Here is a 25,111-nt window from a genome sequence, read left to right as displayed (position 1 = left end):
TAACACAGATAGTTGGCATTCATTTGACATCTACCATGTGCTGGGAGCAGTGTTGAGCTCTTCACTTGTATTATTTCATTTACGGGGTATAGTCGCCCTCGACTTGACCAGCAGTCCAGATTCATATATGGGCTTCCCTGATAGCTCAGTTGGTAAAGAATCCACCTGCAATGCAGGAGACCTGGGTTCAATTCCTGGGTCCAGAAGATCCGCTGGAGAAGGGATAGGCTACCCACTCCAGTATTCGGGCCTAGAGAATTCCATGGCCTATATAGTTCATGGGGTCACAAAGAGTAGGACACAACTGAGTGACTTTCACTTCAGATTCCTATGCATAAACAACCCAGTAGGTAATTATAAGGGTGAGGAAGAGAGTAGGTGTATTCTCTTAAGGAAGCTTGAAATGGGAAGAAACGTGTTTATGAAGCCACAGACATTTGACGATAAGATTGCTTATTAGAGAAGGAAATTCTGTCTGCAGAAGCATTCACTCCCAGGTTCCTTTAACTAGCAAGCTTCTTTGGTTCATTAAACCATGTTCAAGGTACTAAATCTGAAGAATGGATAACTATTTTCAGAAAGTTGTCTGTTATGTGAAATGAGGCACACCTGACTACTTGTTTGCTCGTTAGACCTTTTCCCTAATTATTCTTCAGCATAAGCAGATGGGAGTATGCTCAGCAGGACTCATGAGATAGAAATATCACTGGATTTGGTAATTAGAAAGTTTTGATAATCTTGAGAAGAGTGGTTTCTGCATTAGGCAGGGATGGGGCAGAGAAATGCAGCCTTGAAGGCAGTATCACAGATGGCTTCATTTTGGGGTAAAGAAAGGTTCGGTTCAGTTCAGTTCAGTCGCTCAGTCGTGTCCGACTCTTTGTGACCCCATGAGTCGCAGCACGCCAGGCCTCCCTGTCCATCACCAACTCCTTAGGGGTGGAGAAATCAAGGGGAAAGAGTGAAAGTAAAGGTAAATGATTCTTTTCAAAAAGGTTGAATGAGACAGGAAGGAGAGTGGAGAAGATATAAGGTTAAGATAGATTTTTTTTTTTTCCCATGGTCAGTAGCAAGAGAACCAACCATGTTTTTGTAGACTCGGAATAGAGCTAGGTGGGATGTTGAAGACGAACAGCAGAAGAGGAGTAACTAACTGCTGACGACAGGTGCAAGGCAGTGAACTGATGGGCGCAGATGAAACAGTTAGCTCTGGGCATGGGGATGTTCTCTAGCAAGCTGAGGCACAGAGGCAAAGCTGGTACCCAGTAGAGTCTTGACTCCTGAGATCAAAAACATATGGTCTTTCCAAAGCTCTTCAGGTTGAGGCTGTTGAGTTCTCTCATACCCAAGTGCTGCTTTCCCAGGAGTGCTGGGATTGCCATTTCCTAGACATTTCAGACATCCTGTGTTATAAAATCTGGGTCGCCTCCTGGCCTTCCCCACTCTTCAGTGCTTAGGGTTCTACTTTTGGGGGCTAAGTTCTTGGTCATGTATCTTATTTCAACATTTATGTATGCATGTGCACGCACTCATGCCCTTAAGGGTTTATAACTTAAAAAAAAATTCTTTATAGACATATTACAGAATTTAAGGAGGTTGCAGACTTAAATGCTTGTTCCATTTTTTTGGTCTCCTCATCAACACTTGTTTCTTCTCCTTTCCTGTCTTTCTCCGTCTCTATTATGGTCATCCTAATGGGTGTGAAATGTGATCTCACTGTGACTTTGGTTTGTATTTCCCTAAATGACTAATAATGTCGAGCATCTTTTCATGTGCATTTTGGCTATTTGTATGTTTTCTTTGGACAGATGTCTACTGGGTCACTTAACCTTTTTAAAATGTAAATGTTCTTTTAATATTTCATAATCAAAACACTTGCAAATTGTGCATTAGTGGATAGTCTCTTTCCCTGTGGTGGCAGTGATGAGGAAGACCTTTTAATGAAGCTGCTACGGAAATAGGTTAAAGCTCAAAGATCCCTTGGCGGTCAGGTAGTATTAAATTGCCCACAATATTGGCTCAAAGTAAAGACAATGAAGAAATTAGAGTAAGGAGTAAAGTAAGTTATATTATTAAGAACTTTTAAACATAAACCTGAATTAAAAAAAAGGGCTTTGGAAAAGAGGGTATTTTATAGACCCAGGGGTTTCCCTAATATGCTTATTTTTTCATTTACCAAATTCTTTTATTCCTTTTACTGGAAGTAGAATCTTAAGATATTTAAATAACATGGCTTGTGTCTGGCTCCTTTCCTGTCTTTCTTATCTTGCCCTAACTTCCCACTTTGTCACCTGTGCATCAAGCGACGTAAAGATAACAACTGGATTTACTGATAGATGTTACCCGACTATTTTTGGTATTCCAGAGACCATGCTCTACTGTTTCATTTTTTATTATTATTATGAAATTGACAGTGTAGTTGTAATTTTACTCCATTGGCATTTTTTCAGTCTTGTTTATACTGATGACTACATAAAGATCTAACTGATTTAAGAAAGACTATTCTTGACAGATGGGTCCCAGGACTTATTTGTTAGCCTAGTGTTTCTTTGCACCTTCCTATCAATTACTCTGAATATTTTTCTTCATGTCATTGTAGCCACTTCCTGAGAAGTTTGTGGTGAAAGGTGTCGTGGATCGATTTTCAGAAGAGTTTGTGGAGACCAGAAGAAAAGCTTTGGATAAATTCCTGAAAAGAATTACAGATCACCCTGTACTCTCCTTCAATGAACACTTTAATGTTTTCCTTACTGCCAAGGTAAGGCAGGCTCTTTCATAGTCCTCCCCCAAATTAGCATTCTTTCTACTCTCCCTTAAAAGCTGTGCTGATCTCTCCAAGGCACACCTGTAGTAAGTGGATGACACAATTGCTCTGGGTCTGTGTCTTTCGTGTTTTTTCTTGGTGCTCATCTGCCTGGCATGGTTTCCGTGTTAGAATTCAGGAGAACTCTCCCCCTGCAGCAGCTGAGGAAGTTAGACTATTTTCACTTGCCAAAAGCAGAGATGTTTTCCTGAACACTTACCAGCAATATTACTGGGCGAGGCCATTCTGATCAACAATGGGCATGAAAGGGCAAGAATGTTCATTGAGTGTTTGGTAAGGACGTTTTTCACAGGAACGTCATGAGGGTTGGCTCAGAGTCTCATTTCACGGGTGAGGAGGCTGAAGTCAGGGTGTGCATCTGAGTTCAGCTGGCATCACTGGGATGTAAACTGGGTCTTTGTGGCTCCTGAGGCCACAGTTTTCCTGGGTATCGGACCACCTGACCAAGAGGAGTTTAGTATTACTTCAGTTTAGTCGTGTCCGACTCTTTGCGACCCCATGAACCGCAGCATGCCAGGCCTCCCTGTCCATCACCAATTCCCAGAGTCCACCCAAACCCATGTCCATCGAGTCAGTGATGCCATCCAACCATCTCATCCTCTGTGGTCCCCTTCTCCTCCTGCCCCCAATCTTTCCCAGCATCAGGGTCTTTTCAAATGAGTCAGCTCTTCGCATCAGGTGGCCAAAGTATTGGAGTTTCAGCTTCAGCATCAGTCCTTTCAATGAATATAGCATTACTTGCAGGTGGGCATTTTCCAGGCACTTGCCAGGGAAACAGGATGAACACAGGTGCTGGATTCTACATGGTCAGACTCAAGTTGACCATCCCCCCCTCAGTAAATTTAAGAAAATTGAAATCATTATCAGGCATCATTGAAATCCTATCAGGCATCTTTTCTGGCCACAATACTATGAGACTAGATATCAATTACAGGGAAAAAAAGCTGTGAAAAACACAAACACATGGAGATTAAACAATACATTTTTAAATAATGAAAAGGTTACTAAAGAAATAAAAAGGGAAATAAAAAAAAATTCCTAGAAACAAATGACAATGAAAATATGACAGCCCAAAACCTACGGGATGCAGCAGACTCAAGGTGGCCATCCCCTGACTATTCTCTGGACTTCCCTCTTGGCAGAACTGGTCCAAAACCCGAGGTGCTCAACTCTGACTGTCTTCAGAAGTGAGAGCTCGTGTTCAGGCTCTCGTGCCAGCTCTCTTCCACCCGCCATCCGTTTATTCTCATGCCTCCTAGTCTCATGTTCAGGCCGTAGTGATTCATCCCACATTGGCAAGGATATTGAGGTCCAGGCACTTTCCAGTTGTCTTTTTCAAAATCCCAAATTGAGAAATATTTACAAACAGCATCACCTGACATAAAGACCTTAGAGGGAATGCCATTCTCCAGACAGCGAGGACCACACGCCAAAGTCCGCCAGTGTCATGGTTGGTTGGTTAGTTGGTTGGTTGGTTGGTTTTCCCAAACCTCAGTTGGCACTCAGCCTCCTGGATGACATTCTTATTCATCTCCTCTTTTCCCTGGAAGCCCTCCCTCCACAGTTCAAACTTGTGTTCTTTTTAAAAAATAAATATTTCCTGGTGAACTGCTCCTCCGGCACAGTTCTTCCAGAGTAAACCCAAAGTAAAGTCTCCCCTGTTCTCCAGAAGTACAACACACCGTTTCACCAGATTACAGGTTCTTCACCAGGCAAGCCCTCAAGTTTCATCATTTTTATTGAATAAAAGGACAAAGCAGGAGAAAGCTTGGTCACTAGGAATTTGTGTGAAAAATAGATAGGAAGGGTTTTTTTTTTTTTTTTTTGGTATGTGTGTTTTTTATTTGTGGGCCAAGCAAGATGAACTGATGTTTTAAATGTCTTCAGTTTTGTTATTGAAGGAGAACTCACATACAGAAAAGTATGCCAATCATAGCTCAATAAATGATCAGAAAATGAACATACCTTTGTGATCGCTACCTGTATCAAGATAGAAAATCTCCAGCGCCCTGGAAGCCCCTGCTCCCAGTCACTCCCACCCTCCTCCTCCCTAGAACAGACACTGTCCTGATTTCTGACGTCACAGAGCACTCACTGGGTTTTGTCGCACGGCCTTTCCTGTCACCGCGTCCTGCCTCCCACCCTCCACTTCCCTTACGTGGCTTCGGTTGGATATAAATGAATGAATCTCAGCTCTTGAATTTTGCTCCTAAAGACAGTTTAGGATATTTTGTACAGGAGAAAGGGACTCTCTAAAAAAGTTGTATTTAAACAGTTGTGATGAAAGGAAAGTGTGCGGGGGTCAGTGTTCCTTATTGGAAAGGTAGGAGTCCAGCTCTGGAGGAGGAGACCTGGCGTACAGGTGCAGGGGTGTGAGCGCGGTGGCCACAGTGACAAAGGCGAGGAGACACGTGTGTGTCTGTGTGTGTGGTTAGTCCCTTACCTAACTCAGCTACTTTTCTTTTTCTTTTTTAATAATTAAAAAAAAATATTTCTTTATTTGGCTGTGTCGCATCTTCGTTGTACCGCAGCATTCAGGAGCTTAGTTCCCCAACGGGACTGAACCCCCCACCTCTCCTGCATCACCAGGTGGACTTTTAACCACGGGTCCCCCAGGGAGTCCCCAGTCCCTTATTTCCTGAGTCCTCCATTTCCTAAAGGAATGGGTTTACTGAATCCTGGCCGTGTGAGCGGGTGAGCCCTTTGAGTTCTGTCTTGTCTGTGTGTTATCCTTAGGACCTGAACGCCCACAAGAAGCAAGGGATGGCATTGCTGACTCGGGTGGGCGAGTCGGTCAAGCATGTCGCTGGCGGCTACAAGCTGAGAAGTCGGCCTCTCGAATTCGCAGCCATCGGCGAGTACTTAGACACGTTTGCGCTCAAGCTGGGAACCGTCGATCGAATAGCCCAGCGGATCATCAAGGAAGAAATAGGTGAGCTCTCTGTCAAGGTCTGGGTCAGGCCCTCGGACCACGTTTGCAAAAATGGCACTCAAGTGTGCCAGGCAGAATCAAACTGCTGAAATGCTGGAGTGGCAGAACCAGGCCACACTATGCTCATAAAACCAACACACACACGTATATACAAGGAGCAGGGGAGGTAGTTAAAACCAGAGGGTAATTTTGTACTCCATCCCTGGCCCTGCATTTCATCCTGTTTGATTTCACCACAGCAAAAAGCCACTCTTGAGCTGCTAGGCTTTCCTAATTTTATCTCTCTCTCAACTTTCCTTCTTCCATTGCCAGAGGATAAGATGGTTGGATGCCATCCTCTCTCTCATCCATAGGGATGATCATTTAAAAATTAAACTTAAGTATCTTTTCTGGCAGAAAGGCGGTTCAAAAGGACAGCCCGTGTTTGCCAAAGTTCTGATCCTAAGGAGGTTTCAGACTCGAAATTGACTCACCTGCCACGCCTTGGCTTCATTTCAAGCCCACTCTTCCTGACCGGAGGAGTTACGAGGCCTTTCTTTAACCTTCCTGGTTGCTGCCACTGCTTCATCCCCACCCCTCTCTTGGCCACTTGTTTTTCTGTTTCCCAGAATGTGGGGGCCTTTTGTCTTACACACGTGTAGGCCAAACACACCTGAATAGTATTAGTGATCATGCTGGCATGTGACGTGAAACGTAGGAAAGGATTTCCTGGTAGCTGCAGTGCATTGGTTACTAAAAAATGGCAGCAATGTTTTATCATAATGGCAAGAATCCTGGTGACAATTGATGGCCAGATTTTCTTTGTGAAGAGAAATAAAACAACATATTGCCCTGTTCTCTGTGTTTTAATTCTCCGATACCTGCTGCTGGTCTCATGTAGGCCTGCAGGTTTTAGAGATGGCCTTAGGTACCACCCACACCTAAAGATTATATGGGGTAAATTCTGATGGGCCCAAGGTGTTGGGGTGACCCCTGAGTGAGAAAGCGAGTCTGCCTACGTAAGACCACATTTTCTTATATCAAGTATTTCCTAAAATTCCATTGTTTTTCCACCATGACTGATTTTCTTTTTTTTTTTTTCTTTTGAAAACATCCCCCTAAACCTATATGAAACTCTGCTTCCATGGCCTGTCAAAATATTGCTTCACTCTAGGGGTAGGTGAGTAGGTTTTTTGGAAGATATTTAGTGGATGTCGCTCCCAGCACTTTCCCCCCTGAAGGCATGGTAGCTCCCATTATCCAGAGGCATGACATTCCCATTATGGAGTGGAGTTGATTGATGTTATGATGTTAGCTGTAACATCAGCTTACAGAGATTGTAAAAAATATTCTGTTGCAATCAGTGCTGTGTTTAAAGGCAAGCATGCTCAGAGAGCTCTTTGCTGCAGTAGTTATTGAGTCAGGAGTACTGGTGATTGCTGCCCAGCCAGACCTCAGCTGGTTTCCCTGCCCCCTTTAGAGTACCTTGTGGAGCTGCGGGAATACGGGCCCGTGTACTCCACGTGGAGCGCGCTAGAGGGGGAGCTAGCGGAGCCCCTGGAGGGTGTGTCAGCCTGCATCGGCAACTGCTCTACGGCCTTGGAGGAGCTGACCGACGACATGACAGAAGACTTTCTACCGGTGCTCAGGGAATACATTTTATACTCTGACTCCATGAAGGTAAGCTGGCTCCCTCCTTGTGCACCTGGGTACTTTCTTTATTGTCAGTAGCCAAAAACGAATTGGTTATTGCCTATTTGCATGTGGTATCGGGCTTCCCTGGTGGCTCAGCTGGTAAAGAATCTGCCTGAAATGTGATAGACCTGGGTTCGATCCCTGGGTTGGAAAGATCCCCCGGAGAAGGGAGCAGCTACCCACTCCAGTATTCTGGCCTGGAGAATTCCATGGACTGTATAGTCCACAGAGTCGCAATGAGTCGGGCATGACTGAGCAACCTTCACTTCACTTCACTTAGGTTTCCTTCTTCCTAGATGGGCAGGGTCAGACATGTGGACTGACCTCTTTCTTGAACATGTAAAAAGAATACATGGTGAATACAAGTATGTGAATTAAATGAAAAAAAAAAAAGAAAGTTTGGAAGAGATTCTTACTAGAATCTTAGAGGGGGAGCTAGCTAGAGTTCTCTGAGAGTTTGAGATATAACATTTGATTAAGAACAGTATGTTGTGGGAAAAGAACAATTGAAAAATAATTAGAGCTCTTTGAAGTTAAAGTGTGATTGCTAAAATAAAATTGAAGAGCACAGTTGGAAAACGAGGCTGAGGAAATCTTGGAAAGTATTGTAAAACAAATTAAAAATGTAGTTGGAAAGTAGAACAAATATGCAAAAATACTGAAAATGTGAAAGAATGATAAAAGATATAGAGGATTAATCTCAAAGGTTCAAGCATCTGATTGATAAGAGTTCTTGATTGAAAGAACAGAGAAAACTGAGAAAAGGATATTATGAAAGAAGCAATACAAGAAAGTTTTCCTAAACCAAAGGGCACAAGTCTTTAGATTAAAAGGACAGGTTGATTACCCAGCAAAAGGACTGGACCAAAAACCAACCCAAAGCATATCATTGTAAAATTTTAGGACAGGAGTGATAAGATTCAGGTACAGGATCAAATGCTTTAATGTCCGCATTAGAAACTGCCCCAGCCTGCACTTAGACGGATTGGAGAGTGTAGCTGTGGGGGACGCCTATGATGGTGGGCAAGGTTCATCTTGGCTAACTTGCTCATTTTTATAGATGAAGAAGCAGAGGCTCATGGGCAGATCTTTTCTCTGTTCCAGGTCTAATGAGCAGCCACCTTATATTTCTGTCTTTACTGTTGGCGAGAGAAACTGGATCAGTTCCTGCTTTTCAAGGCTGAGGCTCACGTTGTCTTTAAGTGTAGTTGTGGCACGGTGCATTCTGTTCCCTTCAGAGGCAGGGAAAAAGCACAGAAAAAAGGCACTGTGAGGCCATGTGGAACTGATGAATAATGTTCAGTGGACAATGAAGACAGCTTGTGCTGGATTGGTGGTTGAAGATGTGTGTTTCCAAGAATACTGTGGAGTGAGCAATGCTTGAGAGAGAAGGGTACCAAAGTTACCCTCAGGCTCGGGACTCAAACACGCTATAGACATCTGCAGGTGAGTCCTTATTTGGGCTCACATTCTATACCCAGCGTCTATATAAAATGTGATTATGATAGTGATGGGCTGGGAGAGAGAACACGTTAGAGTCCTTAGCAAAGTTCTAGCAGTGCTTTTTGAGCACTGATGTCATGACCAGGCCAGGAGTTGGAGAAGCTTTGTTTAAGAAAGTTAGGGAAGGGCCCTATACTTCATATCTCACACTGCCTTATTCATGGAAGGTAGTCGGCAAATATTTAATTGAAGCTGACAGTGTGGTGCGTTTAGAATGTTTACAGATATATAACTATTGCATGACATGTATCTTGTTATTTTTAATAACTTGTAGTAGGTTTATCTACAAGTCAAAGAGCATGCCTATCTCAGAGGTACTGGTGATGACTAGTGAGATGAGAGTCAGAGGAGAGAGTGATAAGGTAAAGGCCAATGCAAGTGGAGCCAGTTGAGCAAGGGAGTGGGTGGGAGCTGGGGAGGTCAAATAAGTAAAGGATGAGATATGACGAGATATACGGTAGCATCTTAAAGGTCACAGCTGGTAAGCCTGGATTTTGTTCTTAGGGATAAAAGAGAAGCCATTTGGTTTCATGCAGGGAAATGACAGGATACGGTTTGTACTTTAAGAAGACAGCTAGTGCTATGATAATGAAGAATGGATTGTGGAGAGAAAGGGTCAGGGAGAGGGAGAGAGAGAGAGAAAGGTCCGGAGACCATTAGGAAACTGTTGCAGGGAGCCTAGTAGCAGATAATTAAGTGGTAGAGCTTGGAGAAATGAGCAAACTTGGGGTATATTTGGTGTGAAGGACCAACTAGACTTGCTGCTATGTTAATGGAAAGTGAGAAATGAGGGAATTGAGGATGACTCCTAGGTTTTGGGCTTCAGCAACTGTGTTGATAGTGGTCCTGTTTAGTGAGGTGGGGAAGTTTGGAGAACAGTTGGGAATCAAGTTGTTTTGGCCATACTAAGTTTTAAAAAAAAGTGCCTATTAGACATTAAAGTAGAGCTGTCATGGCAGCTGCTTATGAGTTCAGAAGGAGTAGAAATTTGGGAGTCATTTGTTTATAGATGGCATTTAAATCTATGAGAGTTGGGGCGATCATCTGGGGAGATGAGACTGAGGCAAACAGTCCAGGACTCTTCCTGTATCTTCCAGTATTTAGTGGCCTAGCACCTAATTAGGGGGATGGACAAGTAGGAGAAAGGAGCCTGAGAAGGAATGGTCAGTGTAGTAGGAGGAGGAGTAGAGGAGGACCTTAGTGAAGCCGAGAGAAACAACTGTTAGAAAGAGCATGATAAGCAGTGACCACCAGACTTAATAATGTGGAAGTCACTGCTGATCGTGATTCCAAGTGTAAGATGTAGCTACGAAGTTTGGGTTAGAAGACAGCTTGTTTTAAAAATTCTGACTATTTCATTGCCATATGATTTCTTGACTTTACTTTTAATTTTTCTTTAAAAAAATTTTTTTGGAGTATAGTTGATTTTACAATGCTGTGTTTGTTTCAGATGTACAACAGAGTGATTCGGTTATACATATATTCATCCTGTTTCAGACCTTTCCCCATATAAGTTATTACAGAATACTGAGTAGATTCCCTGTGCTATACAGTAGGTCCTTCTTGGTCATCTATTTTATATATGGTGGTGTATGCATGTTAATCCCGAGCTCCTGATCTATCCCTCCCCCAACACATTTCCCTTTTGTTAACTGTGTTCGTTTTTGATATATATGTCTATTTCTGTTTTGTAAGTTCATGTGTATCATCTTTTAAAAATTGGATTCTACATGTGAGTGGTATCATATGATATTTATCTTTCTCTGTCTGACTTAAACTTCACACACTATGATGAAGTCCAGGTCCTGTCTGATGATTTCTTTGGCCTACGCGCCTTCTCCCCCCAGAGACCACAAGGTGGAGCTAATGAGTCAAGTGACTAGTCTATGCTTTTAGGTTGCCCACCCAGGCTGCCTTTGAAAACTTAAGAAAGATTTTCTAGAATGCTGATTTGAGGGGAAAAAAGTCCTCCTTTCTAAACAAAAGTGACTATAGACTGAGGGCCTGATTTCTTGAAAATGTGAATTAGGGATGTAGCAATGTACATAATGATCTCAAATACTTTTAAAATTAGAAAATATAAAAATCAAAACTCTGAGATTCCCAGTTAGGGCTGAATTGGATACATATTGAAGCTTCCTCTTTTCATAAAATCAGAGTGACTCCAGAATGATTTTTTTTTTTTTTTAAGGCTTAAGTCCGGGTTGGCGGGGGGGAAGTGTCGGGGGAGGGGGTGGAAAGAGCATCAGGAAGGGAAACAGCAGCAGTACAATTAGGAACCAGAAGCGAATTGAGAGGTGATAGAGACTCAGGTGACTCACAGCTGCTTAAGCTGGCTGTGGGGAAAACCGAGAAGCCGCCTAGCTTGCGCTGCGGACTCCTTCAGAAAGGTTAGGAGTTGACAGCACTGGGTACCTGGGACGGAGGGAGAGATGCAGCTGAGGAGAGGGCTTGATCAGAAGTCTGTTTAGGAAGCAGCTGGAGCTTCCGATTCTGTCCCCCTTCCAGGCACCGGGGCCGCTGTCCCTTCCTCACTCGGGCAGGACTGGAGATGTATTCTCTGCTGCTGCACCTGCTCGGCCGCTCAGTCGTGTCCGCCTCTTTGCGACCCCACGGGCTGTAGCCCGCCAGGTTCCTCTGTCCATGGGATTCTCCAGGCAAGAGTACTGGAGTGTGTAGCCCTTTTCCTCCTCCAGGGGATCTTCCCAACCCAGGGATTGAATCCACGTCTCCTGTATCCTCTGCACTGTAGGTGGCTTTTTTACCCATTGACCGTTGGGGAAGTCCCCACAGAGGGGCTCTGCTCCAAGAGACAGCAGGCTCAGTGGAGGGTGTGGCCTGAAATCCTAAAATCAAGAGCAAAGGGTTACTAAATGTTGAAACTCTTAGTTGTCTTCCTCTGCTTGGCTCTCAGCCTTACACCTTTTCCTGAAAGAGTTGGAGGGCCTTTTAGAAAAAATCTAAACAGGCTGGGAGAAGAGACTAGAATATACTGGTATTTAGTGGGAGGGGGGAATCCTCAATAAAAGGACCCATCAGAGTCCCTGTAGAGAATTGTCAGGAAGCCCTCAACATCAGAGAACTTTCAACCAGTTTTTAGTGTTTCCCTCTTGGGCAAGTGTGCAGAAAAGGCTCACCAAATATTTAAGGGAAGGTTCTAATGTGAATACAAGTAAATACAAAGAAGGAAAAACATAAACCATCACTGAGGGAGAACTTTTCCAGGAAAAAAAAATTCATTAATATCTTCAGAAAGAGAAGAGGCATCACAGCCATAAAACAAGCATTTTTAAAATTCCAGAGAATAAGCGAAGAGCTCGTGGAATGACGGTCAAGACGGAAATGAAAAGAAAAAAAAAACACACACACACAAACAGGAGAGTTAGAAGAACAGGTTAAGGAAATGACTGTAAAATGAAACAGAAAGACAGATGGAGGATTGGAGAGAAAAAATATATAAAAATGAGAGGACCAGGCCAGACCAGATATTTAATATTTCAGAAATCCAATATCTGAAAAACAGGAAGAGAAAACAGAGAAATGGGGAAGCATCGGAGTCGTTCAAGAGAAAAGCCTGGAAGTGAAGACAAAACATGTTCCAGGCCGTGCCTGAAAGATGAGACGGTTGATGCTTTCCCCCTTCCTCTGCATTTTTCTTTATTTTTCAAATATCTTGTAACAGATGTTGTTTAAAATGAAGGTACAGTGTGTGGTTCTCGTATTAGCAACATTGTCCTAGAAAATTTAGCTCACAGGTTGTCTGTCATCAAAGAACGAATGTGTAAAAAAGAGATGTTGGAAAGGGAGACCTAATTTTGGTCATGTAATCACACATTGTGTCACCAGGATCAAGTTCAGACTAATTTTCTTGCCTCCAGGGAAATGCTCTCATAGAGGGGCACCCAGAGACAGACCACAGGGCTATGTTGGGTGTCAGATGTTTTTTAATTATTATAAATGTTCAAAATTGAAGTGTATTTGACGTATTAGTTTCATGTGTGCACCCTAATGATTCCACATTTGCATACATTGTAAAATGATCACCAAAATAAGTTTAGTTACCGTCTGTCACTTTACAAAGTTAGTGCAGTATTATTAACCGTGTTCTCCATGCCACACAGGACACCCTCATGACTTGTTTATTTTATACTTGGAATTTTGTACCTCTGGATCCCCTTTAGTCATTTCATAACCCTCCTAATAACCCTTCTTCCCTCTGACAACCACTGAACTGTTCTTTGTGAGTCTGGACTTGGTTTGAGTTTTACTCTCATTTGAGCTTCTTTGTTACAGAACACTCATCATTATACACAAATCCCCCTGGGTCTTTTGGGCTGTCAGCCCTCGGCATACCAGACCATAGGCCACTCTGTTCTGTAATTCTCTCCCTGTGGCTGAGCTGTTCCTCCTGCTCCCATTCACTCTCTCAATCCCATTTCACCTCTTAGAAAAGGATTTGACGCTTACAAACCTTCCAGACCCCAGGAGCCTTTGAGATAGCTGCTGACCATTTGCACTGGGGCTGTCTTTGGACTGCATTTTCCTCCGCCCCCACGTCTGTGAACCCACAGCCTCCTTAAGGGGAGGCGTTCCTGTTTCCTGGGTGTCGGGCTTTCCAGTTGATCCTGACCACCGTGGCACTTTGGAAAAAATTGAGTGCAGATTTCAAGAGCCAAACCACAGAATGTACTGGGTCAGCCAAAAAAGTTCATTCGGGTTTTCCGTAAATTTGGGTTTTCTGTAATACGGTATGGAAAAACCTGAACAAACTTGTTGGCCTACCTAGTATCTGTGATCTAATTTCCAGATGCTTTTGTTTAATGGCTGTTACTAGTTTGCTCTGTAAACATTTTGGATGACAGGTATTATGTTTCCATTGCTTAATTTTTTTATTATAAAAAGTTCAAACATATCTGAAAGTAAAGTGGAAGTGTACTTCCATGTACCCATTAGCCTGCTCCAATACTCGCCCACTCACGTTCCATCTTATTCTAGCTCTCCTCCCACCTGCTCCCAGCCCCCACCCCCTGGCTTATTTTAAAGCAAATCCCAGGCATTACATCATTTCATACAAAAATACATATCTCTAAAATACAAACATTCTTTTAAAAATTTTTTTAATGTAGATCATTTTTAAAAGTCTTTATTGAATTTGTTACAATATCACTTCTGTTTTATGTTTTGGGGTTTTTTGACCATGTAGCATGTGGGATCTCAGCTCCCCAACCAGGATGGAAACCATACACCCTGCTTTGAAAGGCGACGTCTTAACCACTGGACCAGCAGGGAAGTCCCCAAACATTCTTTTAAGGAAGAAAAAGGACCACATTATTCAGTTCAGTCGTGTCCAACTCTTTGTGACCCCATGAACCGCAGCACGCTAGGCCTCCCTATCCATCACCAGCCCCTGGAGTCCACCCAAACCCATATCCATTGAGTTGGTGATGCCATCCAACCATCTCATCCTCTGTAGTCCCCTTCTCCTCCTACCCTCAATCTTTCCCAGCATCTGGGTCTTTTCAAATGAGTCAGCTCTTTGCATCAGGTGACCAAAGTATTGGAGTTTCAGCTTCAGCATCAGTCCTTCCAATGAACACCCAGGACTGATCTCCTTTAGGATAGACTGGTTGGATCTCCTTGCAGTCCAAGGGACTCTCAAGAGTCTTCTCCAACATCACAGTTCAAAAGCATCAATTCTTCAGCACTCAGCTTTCTTTATAGTCCAACTCTCACATCCATACATGACTACTGGAAAAACCATAGCCTTGACTAGACGGACTTTGTTGGCAAAGTAATGTCTCTGCTTTTTAATATGCTGTCTAGGTTGGTCATAACTTTCCTTCCAAGTAGTAAGTGTCTTTTAATTTCATGGCTGCAATCACCATCTGCAATGATTTTGGAGCCCCCAAAAATAAAGTCAGTCTCTGTTTGCACTGTTTCCCCATCTATTTGCCATGAAGTGATGGGACCAGATGCCATGATCTTAGTTTTCTGAATGTTGAGCTTTAAGCCAACTTTTTCACTCTCCTCTTTCACTTTCATCAAGAGGCTCTTTAGTTCCTCTTCACTTTCTGCCATAAGGGTGGTGTCATCTGCATATCTGAGGTTATTGATATTTCTCCAAGCAATCTTGATTCCAGCTTGTGCTTCCTCCAGCCCAGCATTTCTCATGATTTACTCTGCATTTAAGTTAAATACGCAGGGTGATAATATACAGTCTTGATGTACTCCTTTTCCTATTTGGAACCAGTCTGTTGTTCCGTGTCCAGTTCTAACTGTTGCTTCCTGACCTGCATACAGGTTTCTCAAGAGGCAGGTCACCAGATGGTCTGGTATTCCCATCTCTTTCAGAATTTTCCACAGTTTATTGTGATCCATACAGTCAAAGGCTTTGGCATAGTCAATAAAGCTGAAGTAGATGTTTTTCTGGAACTCTCTTGCTTTTTCTATGATCCAGCAGATGTTGGCAATTTGATCTCTGGTTCCTCTGCCTTTTCTAAAACCAGCTTGAACATCTGGAAGTTCACGGTTCACATATTGTTGAAGCCTGGCTTGGAGAATTTTAAGCATTACTTTACTAGCGTGTGAGATGAGTGCAATTGTGTGGTAGTTTGAGCATTCTTTGGCATTGCCTTTCTTTGGGATTGGAATGAAAACTGACCTTTTCCAGTCCTGTGGCCACTGCTGAGTTTTCCAAATTTGCTGACATATTGAGTGCAGCACTTTCACAACATCATCTTTCAGGATTTGAAATAGCTCAACTGGAATTCCATCACCTCCACTAGCTTTGTTCGTAGTGTCACACCTAAATAGATATTTTTTTTCCTTAATATTTCCTCAAATATCCAGTTAGTGTTCAGTTTCCCCAGTTGTCTCAGACACTGTTTTTAGGCTTTTTCCAAAGTGCGATATAAATAAAATTCATACTTGCTTGATATAGTTCTTAAGTATTTTAAGAATCCCTCCCCCTCTATTTATTTTTCTTTGCAATTTATTTATTAAAGAAAGGAGTTATTTTTTCCCCCTCTGCATTTGAAGAGCGAAGTAGTGAAGTTCCAGGTTACTGGGACCATTTTAAAATCATGATGAAATGCTCAACATTAAAAATATATATAGCATTGAGAGAACTTTACTCAGTGTCTCTAATTAAAAGTCTCCTTTCATTGAGGGCCTCCCTGGCCACCCAGTGTGCAATTTGCCATCTTCCAAACCCTCAGTGCTCCACATCTTTCTTTCCTGTTTTCGTTTTTCCTCCTGAACACCTAGCATTACCTTCCAGGGTCTTATGTTGATTATATTTTATCTGTGTATTGTCTGCCTCCTCCCTGGAAGGTCAGCTCCACGAAGGCAAGGGTTCTGTGTGTTTTGCTCTCTGCTGTATCTCCAGCACTTGGGTAAATGAAGAAATGTTAAGGCAAGAGAGAAATGGGGTGGGAATGGCCGTGCAGACCAGGGGCAGAAGGCCACAGGGTGGGACGCATGTATCCCCGTATCCACTAGCATCAGAGAGCTCTGTCGATCTCTGTGAGAAGCTCAGAGGGTAAAGGTCTTCTGCCCATCACTCGGTGCTGGAGGAACTTCTCTGCAGATGCCGACCCAGCACCTCGAAGGCCCTTTCACTCCACTGAAGGCTGAGGCCCCGTCAACCAGAGGCTGGTGTGGCCAGGTCCATCGGCAGATCCTGTGCTGTTTCGGAAGGGAGGCCAGTCCCTTCAGACCACTGCCCGTGGTGTGCGAAGGTGCTCCCAGCAAGGACGGTAGTCTTCAGCAGTTTATCTTATTTCGGAACAGGTTGCCCTGGCTGGCTGTCAGTCAGGCTGGGGAACCACGCGCTCTGGAATTCAGCTGCGAAGCCCGAGTGAGTCACCTCTGTGCTCTTAGCCAGCGGTGTGGCCTCAGCCAGGTCGCTTCCTGGTGCCTCGGTGTTCTTGCCTGTAGAGCAGGGATGGCACCCTTTCACTTCCTCAGGGCTGTGGTGAGCTTTTGTGGTTGCCGTGAGTTTTTTCTGCAGTCCAGCGAGGTAGGGGTGCTCGCCCAGATCCCCTCTTCAGGCTTCAGGAGAAGGCCGTGTTCCGGTTGCTCCGGGCTTGCAGAGCCTGAGGAGACAGGGCCCTTACCACTCCTCGGCCCAGGCAGGCCTGAGGAAGGGAGGGAGTGGGGCTGAGTCTTGGGCCCCCTCGTCTGCCTTGAGGGGAGGGAGAGGCTACGTGCTGAGCTGAGTGGAGTTGACAGGACTCCTCTCACCATCCCTCCCTGCCTGAGGGCCTGGGCAACCTCGTCAGAGAGACTTGAGACGCTCTCAGCAGAACCTAGGAGAGGAAGCGTCCCACACTGTGCTTCCTGTGTTTTGAAGGCATTTTAAGAGCATTTCTAGCTTTGGCTGGGAGTTTCTTGCCACACTGACAGGGGTGTGTCATTGGGACAGCTCATTGTGGAGTCCTGTTCCTAGCCTGGATACACGCGCTTTCCCCCAAACCACGTGAGGCGTCCTGAGAAGGGCGTACAAGGCAGAACCAGATTCCTCAACAACACCCCCCCATCCCTGTCCTCCCAGCCCCCCAGGGAACCACATTTGTGTCCCCACGGAGAGCAGCTACTGCTGATACCAGACCAGTAGATTTTGAATGCTTTCAGCTCTGTGAAATCTAGAAAGGAGCCCTGGCATTTTTGTTCTTTTGTGTTTACTTTATAGATTTGTTCCGTCCAGTAGGACAGCCGCTTGCCGTCGGTGGCTATTTCAGTTTAAACTCAAATTAGGGAAAATTAAATAAAGATTTAAATCCAGTTCCTCAGCCACACCAGCCACATTTCAAGAGCTCAGTCGGCATGTGGGCCTAGCGGCCGCTGTGCTGGTCCATACAGGTCGTGGAACTTCTCCATCACAGCAGAAGGTTCTAGGCCCAGAGGCTGATGAGACCTCAGAGGGAAGAGACCTCAGAGCGCCTACGAGAAAGCTGAGAGGAAAACAATGAAAAGTGAAGCTGTTTCAGGTTTCATCTCATGTTCTTCTTGTGGTGAAACACTTCTCCAAGTAAATACTTAAGGGAGAGTTGAGGTTCCCCATGTTGACGCCTTCCATGAGAAGGTTGTCTCCAGAGCATTGTCAATGACTCAGTCACTCATCACATTTCAGCACGTTGTACAGACTGAAGGTGTCCACTGCCGTGGCTGAGGAACGGCCCTGTGCCACCGGACTCTGTGCTCTGCTGGAGAACGTGAGATTAGAAATTCAGAGCACTTTGCGTCTTCTGAGTCAGTAGCAAAGAAAGTTCTTATTACTCTTGGTTTGCCACTTGTGGTTCTACTAAAAGAAGAAAAAGAAACCCTTGGATGAAACGTGTTTTTCTAGAAGGTTGACCGTAAGCTTTTCTGTTCTACCTGCTGGGGTCTGAGCGGCAGAGACAGAGGGAGGCGCCCAGGGCATAAGTTTAGGGACTCACACTCAGGTGCCAGCCTTGTACTTGCACAGACCCAGGACTGAGTGTCTCCTTACAGCTTGCATCCTGGGCGCCTGGCTTGCCTCCCCCTAGTCCTGCCCCGGCTGGCCCCTGCGGCCGTGCAGCGCTGGGTCTGGCAGTCTCCCCACGTGGTTGCAGGGCTTCTGGGCTCGTCCGTGGCTCTTTGAGCACAGGCAGCCTCATGTTGTGTCCACACGTCTCCTGTGGCCGGAACCCTCAGGTCCGAGCTGTGTATCTTTGCTCTTCAAGTACCCGGCCCAGAGTGGAGGACAGATACGTGGCTAATAGTGGACCAATGAGCAGCTCAGTCCATCAGGGGTCAACTTGATGAATTAAAGAGACAAGAACTCTCATGACTTAGACTTTTCCAGTAACAGTTCAGACAACATCCCACCTTGGCACATGCCAGGCTCCTTGTCCCAGCACAGCTGAGGTCTCTATGCACTGGGGAGCTGAGGGGCCCCTCATCCGCATACCTGTGGAGTGGGCACCGCTCCCCCCACCCACCCTTCCCTGGGATTCTGTGACTTTGAGCATCAGGCTGAGTTACTGCGCTGGAAAGCTCCACCTCTGAGCACGGTTCTCCTCTCCCTCCGCCCCCGGCTCTCTCCGGAGCCGATGTCAGCCACGACCAGACCGTCCTAGGAACACAGAGCCTGTGTCAGCCGTGGCCAGACTGTCCTAGGAGCATGTGGCAGAGGCTTGGGCAGGTACGGGGCGCAGAAGCAATGGCTGTGCTCACGCTTCCGTTTCTCCCGCCCGCAGAGCGTGCTGAAGAAGAGGGACCATGTACAAGCCGAGTACGAAGCCAAACTGGAAGCTGTGGCTCTGCGGAAGGAAGAGCGGCCCAAGGTCAGGGGACCCCCCCGGGGGCGGGCGGGCTGTGACACCCCACGGGTGTGCCAGGTGAATTCGTGTCCCCTGATCCGTATGACCAAAGCGCCCAGTGCCGGCTGGGTGGGGTTGATGCTGTTCTTTTCCTCTCTTTGCTCCCTTTTATGTCCGATGTACACTGGGGGTTGAGCTTTTTCTTACTGTTTCCTGGGATTTTGTGTTTTTTTTTTTGAGGTTTCCAGCTCTGCAATTCAGAGGCAGTTCCTGTCTATGAAATGGGACTGAGGAGAAAGGAAAACAGTCTAGATCAGTGTTCTCAGAAGTGTAGTTTGTGGAGTGGTCCACAAACTGTAGCCCAGCCAAAGGCAGAGAAGCCGAGAGGTCCACTGTGAGGTGCTGTATGCCCAGCCGCCCTCTGCCTGCAGCTGCCCATCCCGCTGACTGGCTCCAAGCCGCTCCTCTGATTTTCTGGAACACGGTGCAGCCTGCTGAGCCCACAGCTCCGTCTCATTTAAAAGAATGACAGGGGACACTGTATTTAAAAATCTCACTGTTAACAATTTGGCTTCTAAATATAAGTACAGAAGTCCCTTTTCCTGGCGAGGGATGGAAGAAGAGACAACAAGTTCTGCCACTAGCCCAGCTTGGAAGCTGAAAATCCTGTGTTTCAAAGATGTCACTTAAATAGTTCTATCAGCCGTCCTCCCTACTCAGCACCCACTGTAAGCTCTTTCTCAGAGGCCAGTTTTGTCTTTTGGTAGATGTTCAGCCCAGTTTGGGACGGTGCCTTACCAGAGACAGGAACTGAAGGGTATGAGTAATAGGCCGAATTAAATGCTGACTGGGCCCTGGACTGCTGGCTGCCTGCGGGTCACACCCACCCGGGAGCAGAGGAAGCTGCTGTTTCTGGCTCCCGAGTTCCACCCAGCCAAGCTGGGGGGCTCGGGCCTCGCGCTGTTCCCTTTGTGCCGGCCTGGGTGACTTCTCCTCTCCTCCCGATGGGTGTTGCAACCTTCCTGCTGCCGTTGCTCTCACCTCCCTGGAGCATCAACTCGCTCACACATCCGACTCATTCTCTCCACCAGCAGAGTTCTCCCAAGAGGGGGAAGGGTTTCTTTCCAATCTGGAAGTTCCAAACATTCCTGCACCCTTAGCACAGCATGGGGGTGGGGGCACAGTGTCTGTCTTCCCTCTCTCTCATGGGATTCTGAATCACTCCAAAGTGACCTTGCTGCTCAGGTAACAAAGCAGGGGCCACCACCATGATTCACCACTAAGTGTCATCAACAGTGGGGGCAGCTGAAATTGTGTCTCCAGTCTGGGGTCTGGGGTAGCCGCTGCTTTGCTGGACCGTGGAGGGCTTGGTTGGCGGCTTGTCCAATCCACCACCATTTGGTAGATGGAGCACAGGATTGAAATCAGATGGCCCTGGGTTTGAATCCCCACTCTGTCCCCCAGCTCAGAGTTTTGCTGGTTTTGCTCACCAGCCTCTGTGGGTTTCATCCATGTGATTGCCGTGAAGATGGGAGAATCAGTCAAGTACCTGACGCAATAACAGATGCTCTGCTGGTGGGTCCTCTGTTGTCCAGACTGGCTCCCATTGCCTCTAGTAGGAATGCTGAATGAGAGTTCCGTTTTCTAGGTTTGGTGCCACTTTTTTTTTTTTTAATTAAAAATTTTCTTTCTGAGTACACTGTTGGGGTCATTATTTCCTTGTGTCCCAAAGTGTCCCCTGCGTCCCCACGCCTCCCAGATGTCTGTGGCAGCAGAGAGACAGCTGCTGTGGGAAGTGAGCAGCTTAAGGGTTGGCTGTGTTCTGTTTAATGTCTTACGTTTGAGCTTCACTTTCCAGAGCTGCTGGTGGTGAGAAGAGAGCCAGGCTTTCAGGATGCGGTCAGGGCTGATGCTCCCCCGGGACTCACCAGGTTCTACTCTTGGTAACTGTCGTGGGAGCAAGACTGCTCACAGGTCCATCCCAGGGCTGCAGACAAGGAAAGGACTCCCACCCGAAGATGGGGAGTCCTCACGGAGAGGCTGGGGTCTGGGCTAGAAACGAGAAGATCTGAGGGAGTCTGGGGGCTGACTTCCTTTTGAGGTGAAGTCTTGAAAGGTTGCTCTGAAGAGTGAGGCAGAGTTGATTTTATGTGAAGCCATGGAGAGGTATTGAAAACTGACCACTTCTCAGTAACCCAGGAGAAGGAGTTGGCCTCTTGGGTCTCAGTGTCCCTCCCTGGGATTTCACAGGGGAGTGGATGTCTTTGGACAGAGGACTGAGCCCTGTGACTCCGTCTATTGGCTGGGTGGACAGGGAGCCCAGTGGCTGTGGCTTCTTGGCGTGTGCCGTGCTGGGGGCAGGCAGTGATGAGGCCTCTGGAACAGAGGGAAAATGTTTGTATCGTAGAATTTAAAGATTGCTTTGGTTTTAGGTGGAGGAAGGTCCGCAGATCCTGAGGTGGTTTATTCTCAGGCAAGTGGAGCTTTGATTGTGCAGAATCGGCTTCCTTATTTTAATTCTGATTTTAATTTGGAGAAATGAAATGCACTGAGCAGGGAGGGATCTGGCTGCTTTTTGCTGCCTCTTTCGGGACCACGGACTTCGGGAAATCTGAGAATTTGCCCTTCCTTAGAAGCTATCAAAGCTATTAGTGGAAACAGAGGGGGCCCAAGGAATTGCATTTAAACTGGACGGGAAGCATGCATACTCTAATGTGGACTCCTGTGAGGGTAAACCACGGGGGACCAGGCACATTGTATTCTGCGTTTGACTCTTTGCAAGTGCTTATATAGTCACATGTTGATTCAAAAAAGTAAAAAAGAGATGCCAAGAGAGAATGTTTTATGAAAAGTTAAAAGAGAGAGGGGCTGTTTCAGACCCCGACCCACTGAAGCCTGGTACCGGATCCGGTGCCTGGTACTGGATCCTCCCAGAGGCTGTTGGAAGTGGGCAGCATCATCGCGGGCGGAGGCGCATGGTGTGGGTGTGGATGGAACAGAAGACTAGATGTACCGCTTCTCAGGGTGAGCGCGGGTGAGGAGGGGAAGGAGCGCTGGAGGTCACTTGGACGAGCCTCTCAAAGGTGGTGGGCCTTTACAAATTCTTAGAACCACCAGAATGGTGAACATTCTGGAATGAGGGGGATGTGGCAGTGGGTAGCAAGAACTCCGGTTCTGAAATAGCAGATAGAAACAGGGGGACTTCTGAATATGGAGCTTCCACAGGCCTGAGAGTTCTGCAGGAGTGTCTGTGGTTTCCAGATACCTCTGCTGAGTGAGGAGAGTTCTCCCAGTTCTCTCCGCAGGAGCCTTGACCTCAGCCTGGTGTAGGAAGCCAGAGTAATCCGCCACAGCAGGGCAGGGCTCTGTCGCCTCCGTCGTTTAATTCCTACAACAGCCTCTTCAATGCGGTTCCCACCTTACAGATGACCAGCCAGGGCTCAGGGGACTTGTGTGACCCACCCACAGAAGCTCACACATGGTGGGGCTGGAATTGGACCCCCGATTTGTCTGGTTTCCAAGCTGGAGCCCTTTATCCCCACTGCGAGGGCTCCCAGCAACCTTTGCTTCATTGAGGGGGGGGCTTCCTGCTTTTGGAAGATGTGTGGCTGATGGCGGAGGGGTGGGGGGAGAACCTGGGCCTGCCTGGGCTCTTAGTCTGTGTCTGCCCGTCCATTCAGCCATCGTGCATGTGAGCTCAGGGCTCCTCTCTCCTCAGCGTGTCTGCTCTCCACAGGTCTCGGGCGCTCACTTTTCCCTCCTCACCAGCCATTCTCTGAAGTTTGCTTCTTTTTATCTATTTTTTTTAAAGCATTCTTACTGAATATTTGCCATATTCAGTAGCCTCTTCTCAAACTTTACCCTGCCTCAATGTTTTCTCAACTTCTCTTCCATCTCACAGGTCACATAGAAAATGAAAATATTTGTATGGAACATTGGGTTTGAAGACCAGATTGCTTGAAACTGGAGGTGGCCAGCTCTGACTTCCCAGGGGGCTGGGGCGGTGGGGTGGGGAAACCAGTATTGCTGTTGTTGACACGGCACCAGTTAGGTAGCTCTGCCTGTTTTTCAGTCAGCAGCATGTGACTGATAAGACGACTGTCTTGAATTGACTCTGTCCTTGGTCCCAGTCCCTGTCCCCCAGCAGCCATGAGTCCCCTCTTTCCCCTGGTACTGGGGTCATGTCTGCCTTATGTAATCTTTGCAGACTTTATTAACCTACTGTCATCATGGGAGCAGATAATATGACGTCTCCAAGCCTACCTCCAAGAAGGAAACTTAGAGATTTATATGTAGGGCCGAGCAATACCTGTTTCATGGAAAGAGCTCAGTGATACATTTCTCAGTGAATGCTGAGTGAATTCACATTCCCGCCCTGCTCTCTAACACAGATACATGCTTTATCTCCTCCCGTGTTACCCTTCTCCATTCACTCCATAACTCATATCCTGTAATGGAACTTCTCATGAGAGATAGGGGGACCAATATGAAGAATGCAGCCTTGTCCTCTCTTCAGAAATTCTGGTCTCATGAGGTCTTCTCTGGGGCTCCCCAGGTGGCTCAGTGATGATGAGCCCTTGCCAATGCAGGAGCCATGAGAGATGCAGGTCTGATCCCTGGGTTGGGACGATTCCCCCAGAGAAGGAAATGGCAACCCACTCCAGTATTCTTGCCAGGATGATCCCATGAAGAGAGGAACCTGGAGGAATACAATCCACGGGGTCATAAAAGAGTTGTACATGACTTAGCGACTAAATAACAGCGAAGTCTTATCTGGAGACTTTTTTGTCCTTCTTGGTGTGTGGGGAGCAGCAGCACCAGCCATTAACATTGGATATTTCCATCTCTAACCCCTCCAGACAATACCTCTAAGAGTATCTCAGTCAAAAAATCGAAACACTGAGATAGGAAGGAATGCTGGTGGTTGCTCGTGGGTAGATTGAGACACCATCCAGAAAGAAACAAAAACGAGAGGAATGCAAGCCCCAGTGGCCCTTCTCTCCATAAAGTTGGGCAGTTCAGTAGCTGGTTACTTCAGAGTACAGCTCACCTCTTAACACAGGATTCCTGTTGTTCTCTTCTTTTTAACTCCCATTCCCCCCACCTCCTCCATCCTTGTGCTTCTGTGGCTCTGCTCGCTCTGACTTATTTCCTGCTTCTGTGTCCAGGTTTCTTAATAACTTGCCGACTCCTTTAGTAACCCTGTATGTGTAGGCCCTTCCATGGGTTCTACTCTTTGTTCTCTGCCTGCTGGGGTTCTCTCTCTCTCTGTCTGTCTTTGGGGGTCTGTGGCCTGTGAGCTGTTCCTGAGGTGGGTCCAGGGTTGTCTCACCTCTTGTCACTTGTCTGTCCCTCTGGAGCCACAGGTCCCCACTTCCACCATCTTTTTTTTTTTTTTTTTTTAATATTTATTTGTTTGACTGGGTCTTAGTTGTAGCACGTGGAATCTCTGCCAGGTCATGTGGGATGTTTTGTCGCAGTACATGGGCTCTCTAGCTGTGGGGTGCAGGCTCAGTGCCTCCTCGGCGTGTAGGGTCTTAGTTCCTGGACCAGGGGTTGAACCCACATCCTGCATAGCAAGGTGCATTCTTAACCACTGTAACACTGGGGGAGTGCCTCCGTCATCTGTTAAGTGTCGCCTACATGGTATTCCTCCCATCTCCCCCGTCCACATTGTCCTCACTCTCCAGCGCCTCCTCACAGTGTGCGTGTCACAGGCTCCAAGTGAAGTGAAGGCCCTTGAACCATCTCGCCTCCGTGTCCAGCCATGTTTGTTTTCTTCCCACCTAGACTCTGGGTGACTTGAGACAAGATCTGCCTGCTGAGACCTCAGCACTTTCATGTCCCCCCCCCCCCGCCCTGTGCCCCGTGTGGAATATGTTGGGAAAATGATAA

General features: G+C 46.4%; 1 protein-coding gene across 2 annotated transcripts in view; it reads left to right on the top strand.

Annotated features, from left to right (window-relative positions):
* The window catches only part of SNX30 (sorting nexin family member 30), a 108,277-nt gene that overhangs the window by 71,579 nt on the left and 11,587 nt on the right, over positions 1-25,111 (top strand). For both annotated transcript variants that reach the window (XM_061163406.1, XM_061163407.1), the window contains exons 4-7: positions 2,597-2,755; positions 5,558-5,753; positions 7,213-7,412; positions 19,154-19,240. In XM_061163406.1, coding sequence (XP_061019389.1) covers positions 2,597-2,755; positions 5,558-5,753; positions 7,213-7,412; positions 19,154-19,240 — 642 coding nt within the window. The remainder of the gene's footprint in view (positions 1-2,596; positions 2,756-5,557; positions 5,754-7,212; positions 7,413-19,153; positions 19,241-25,111) is intronic.

Source organism: Dama dama, chromosome 16 (genome assembly GCF_033118175.1).
Source record: "Dama dama isolate Ldn47 chromosome 16, ASM3311817v1, whole genome shotgun sequence".
Classification (NCBI taxonomy): domain Eukaryota; kingdom Metazoa; phylum Chordata; class Mammalia; order Artiodactyla; family Cervidae; genus Dama; species Dama dama.
The sequence above is the reverse complement of the archived record's forward strand: the minus strand, read 5'-3'. Positions and strand labels throughout refer to the sequence as shown.